General features: G+C 47.0%; 1 protein-coding gene across 1 annotated transcript in view; it reads right to left on the bottom strand.

Moving 5' to 3' along the window:
- The window catches only part of LOC143291163 (failed axon connections homolog), a 36,774-nt gene that overhangs the window by 1,014 nt on the left and 30,760 nt on the right, over nucleotides 1–5,000 (bottom strand). The window contains exon 7 of the mRNA XM_076600864.1: nucleotides 1–898. This exon is cut by the window's left edge and continues 1,014 nt beyond it. Coding sequence (XP_076456979.1) covers nucleotides 804–898 — 95 coding nt within the window. The 3' untranslated portion in view covers nucleotides 1–803. The remainder of the gene's footprint in view (nucleotides 899–5,000) is intronic.

Consider the following 5,000-nt stretch of genomic DNA (forward strand, 5'->3'; position numbering starts at 1 on the left):
ACACCCACACCCACACACTGTACTGTATTGTACCCCCCCACACACACACTGTACTGTATTGCATGCACACACACACACACACACACCCATACACACTGTACTGTATTGCACACACACACACACACACACACACACACACACACACACTCACACACTGCACTGTATTGCACACACACTCACACACTGCACTGTATTACACACACACACACACTTCCCGTTTTGATTTTTGACTGGATTTCTTATGAGCGCTTTGGAAACATAATTAATAAATTAAGTAGATAAACAAAATTAATGAATAGATAAACAAATATTGATAAATGCGTTGCCGGTGTGACCTTGTCCGTTAGAAAACCAAAACGAAGTATGAGTGTATTGTAAAACGTGTAGTCCCGAGAAATTGATTGTAGGCCATACATCCGGGGCATTTTTCAAACACTAGTTTGGAGAGGTATGTTTTTCCTCTCTGATCAATAACTGGCTGTGAAACCTCTGATAAATTATGTACACACAGAGATTGTCAGTCATATCATGAAATACAATTACTTATTTGAAAAAAAAGAAAAGTTCAGACACAAATATATGCACACGTGTCGTGAATCAGCGTTCATGTAAGGAAAACCACACTCAATGAGACTTTTTCATGTACATTAGGTACTAGTTTGATTAATAAAGAAAATTTAAACAACAGTAACAACAACAACGATTATCAGTATCATCATCATCATCATCTTAACAACGACGATGACAACAAAATAGTAGGGGGTGTGGTGTGGGTGGAGGCAGAACGGATTCATCAAGGGACATCACTGTGTAGAGGGCAGCAGAATCAGTTCGTCCCAGTCAGACCAGTACTTCTCCTTGACTCGCTCGCAAAACCTCTTCAGGTTCGGGAACTTCTCTGCAAAAATATAGAAAAAATAAACGAATGAATAAATGAAATGACAATTATAAGTACTAATACAAAAAGCAAACAAGCAAACAAATAAATAAATTGATAGATAAACAAATAGGCAGATAAAAGAACTGCTGGGTGTTTCCCCCTCAACCAGTTGCAAAAAAGTTAGGACATGGAGCACTCACGGATCTCATCAAGAGAGAAAAACTATACCAACAGTAAAGAATTCTACTGCATTGCACTGTACCATGATGTATTATACTGTATCATGTTGTACTGTACTGTACTGCATTGTACTATACTGTATTGTATCATATTGTACTGTACTGTATTGCCTTGCACTATACTATACTGCACTCCTTTGTATCATGCTGTATTGTCTTGTCTTGTCTTGTCTTGTCTTGTATTGTATTGTATTGCATTGTATTTGTATTTGTATTACTCTTTTTGTCACAGCAGATTTCTCTGTGTGAAATTCGGGCTGTTCTCCCCAGGGAGAACGCGTCGCAACACTGACAGCGCCACCCATTTTTTTGTATTTTTTTTTCTGCCTGCAACTTTTTCATTTTGTTTTCCTGTCGAAGTGATTTTTTCTACAGACTTTTGCCAGGCACAACCCTTTTGTTGCCGTGGGTTCTTTTACGTGCGCTAAGTGCATGCTGCACACTAGACCTCGGTTTATCGTTTCATCCGAAATACTACCTTCCAGACCACCACTCAAGGTCTAGTGGAGGGGGAGAAAAATTTATACTGGCCAATTCGAACCAGTGAGCTCAGATTCTCTCGCTTCCTATGCGGACGCGTTACCTCTAGGCCAACAATCCACTTGTATTGCTCTGCACTGTGCTGTATTGTATCGTATTGCTCTGCACTGTGCTGTATTGCTCTGCACTGTGCTGTATTGCTCTGCACTGTGCTGTATTGCTCTGCACTGTGCTGTATTGTATCGTATTGCTCTGCACTGTGCTGTATTGCTCTGCACTGTGCTGTATTGTATCGTATTGCTCTGCACTGTGCTGTATTGCTCTGCACTGTGCTGTATTGTATCGTATTGCTCTGCACTGTGCTGTATTGCTCTGCACTGTGCTGTATTGCTCTGCACTGTGCTGTATTGCTCTGCACTGTGCTGTATTGTATCGTATTGCTCTGCACTGTGCTGTATTGTATCGTATTGCTCTGCACTGTACTGTATTGTATCGTATTGCTCTGCACTGTACTGTATTGCTCTGCACTGTGCTGTATTGCTCTGCACTGTACTGTATTGTATCGTATTGCTCTGCACTGTACTGTATTGCTCTGCACTGTGCTGTATTGCTCTGCACTGTGCTGTATTGTATCGTATTGCTCTGCACTGTGCTGTATTGTATCGTATTGCTCTGCACTGTGCTGTATTGCTCTGCACTGTGCTGTATTGTATCGTATTGCTCTGCACTGTACTGTATTGTATCGTATTGCTCTGCACTGTACTGTATTGTATCGTATTGCTCTGCACTGTGCTGTATTGCTCTGCACTGTACTGTATTGTATCGTATTGCTCTGCACTGTGCTGTATTGTATCGTATTGCTCTGCACTGTGCTGTATTGCTCTGCACTGTGCTGTATTGTATCGTATTGCTCTGCACTGTGCTGTATTGTATCGTATTGCTCTGCACTGTGCTGTATTGTATCGTATTGCTCTGCACTGTACTGTATTGTATCGTATTGCTCTGCACTGTACTGTATTGCTCTGCACTGTGCTGTATTGCTCTGCACTGTGCTGTATTGTATCGTATTGCTCTGCACTGTACTGTATTGCTCTGCACTGTGCTGTATTGCTCTGCACTGTGCTGTATTGTATCGTATTGCTCTGCACTGTACTGTATTGTATCGTATTGCTCTGCACTGTGCTGTATTGCTCTGCACTGTGCTGTATTGCTCTGCACTGTGCTGTATTGCTCTGCACTGTGCTGTATTGCTCTGCACTGTGCTGTATTGTATCGTATTGCTCTGCACTGTGCTGTATTGCTCTGCACTGTGCTGTATTGTATCGTATTGCTCTGCACTGTGCTGTATTGTATCGTATTGCTCTGCACTGTGCTGTATTGTATCGTATTGCTCTGCACTGTGCTGTATTGTATCGTATTGCTCTGCACTGTACTGTATTGTATCGTATTGCTCTGCACTGTACTGTATTGCTCTGCACTGTGCTGTATTGCCGTGCATGTGCCGTTTGCCGCGTGCGTGTGACCGTATTGCCTGCAGTGTCTGTTTGTGCGTAGTTGCCTGCATGTGCCGTGCATTGCCTGCACTGTGGCTGTATGCCTGCACTGTGCATGTGTTGTTGCTCTGCATGTATGCACGTCGTATTGCTCGTGCACTGTGGCATGTATTGCCGTGCACTGTGCTGTTTGCCTGCATGTGCTGTTTGCCTGCAGTGTGCACGTGATTGTAGCCGTATTGCCGTGCAGTGTCATGTATTGCCTCTGCACTGTGCTGCATGTTGCCGTGCTGTATGCATCGTAGTTGCCGTGCATGTGCCATGTTGCCGTGCATGTGCAGTTTGCCGTAGCTCGTGCAGCTGTAGCTGTCATTGTATCAGGTCATGTGCCTGCACGTTGTATGCATCGTAGTTTTAGCACGTCTGAGTGTATGCCCTGCATGTGCACCTGCAGTGTCACTGAGTGTTGCCGTCAGTTGTGCTGCACCGTAGCATGTATGCACCGTGCGTAGTGCCTGCAGTGTGCAGTGTAGTTGTATCACCTGCAGTGTAGCAGCGTGCATGTGCCTGTATTGCGTCAGTGCACTGTGCAGTGTGCATTGCGTAGTGTAGCCTCTGCATGTGCCGTGTATGTTGCACGTGCGTGTTGCCTGCACTGTGCGTGTATGTATGCAGCGTGCATGTGCATGCAGTGTTGCAGTGTGCATGTTTGCCGTGCATGTGCCGTTGTATGTTGTAGCCCGTGCAGTGTGCACGTGATTGTATGTAGCTCTGCATGTGCTGATGTAGTATGCGTGCAGTTTTTGCCGTGCAGTGTTGTGCAGTTTAGACGTGCAGTATTGCCGTGCAGTGTATTGCGACGTGCTGTTTGCTCGTGCATGTGCTGTATGCATTGAAACGTGCAGTTGCCTGCAGTAGCACCGTGCAGTGTTGCCGTGCATGTGCCCTGTATGTAGCACTGGCAGTGTAGGCTGTGCATGTAGCAGCGTGCAGTGTGCCGTGCAGTGTGCCGTTGCTCTGCATGTGCGGTGCGTTGCTGTGCTGTAGCAGTGTGCAGTTGCAGTATGTCACGTACAGTTGTGTCGTAGCAGTTGCGTGTCATTGTGCCGTGCAGTTAGACGTGCATTAGCACGTGCAGTGTACCGTTGTTGTGTAGCAGTGATGCATGTCGTGCTAGTGTACACCGTACTGTATGTGTAGTCAGCGTGCAGTGTGCCTTGTTGCGTGCAGTGTGCTTGTGCCGTGCAGTGTTGCCGTGCAGTGTGTTAGCACGTGCAGTGTAGCACCGTGCAGTGTGCCGTGCAGTGTGGCTGTTGCCGTGCAGTGTTTGCCGTGCAGTGTAGCCGTGCAGTGTAGCACCGTGCAGTGTGCCGTGCAGTGTGCCGCGTGACAGCGTGAAGTGTTTCCGTGCAGTGTAGCACCGTGCAGTGTGCCGTGCAGTGTGGCCAGCCGGCAGTGTGCGTGTGCCGTGCAGTGTAGCCGTCGTGTGCCGTGCAGTGTAGCACCGTGCATGTGGTGCAGTGTTGCCGTGCACGTGCATGTGCCGTGCAGTGTGTGCCGTGCAGTGTAGCACCGTGCAGTGCTGGCGTGGCAGTGGGCACTGCCATGATCAGGTGTTGACCGTGCGGTCAGGGGGTGCAACATGCTCAGCTGTCGAACAGCTGCAGTCGTCCGTGCCAGAAGTAGCCTCTCCTGTCAGCACACATCAGTGTTCAGTCGCGTATTAAAACAACAAGGACCCGTTTTTTAGACACGCATGCGCCGGCAGGACACAGCACCGCAGATAGCACACCAGCGTAAAAGCACACCTTCAGCGCCCTGCAATATAGCGCCATTTATTCATCAGGTGCACTTTACAACCCGTCATCTCTAGCACAGCGTGCATGTTCCGTTTGCCACACTGCTCAA

This window comes from Babylonia areolata, chromosome 16 (genome assembly GCF_041734735.1).
Source record: "Babylonia areolata isolate BAREFJ2019XMU chromosome 16, ASM4173473v1, whole genome shotgun sequence".
In the NCBI taxonomy this organism is placed as follows: Eukaryota; Metazoa; Mollusca; class Gastropoda; order Neogastropoda; family Buccinidae; genus Babylonia; species Babylonia areolata.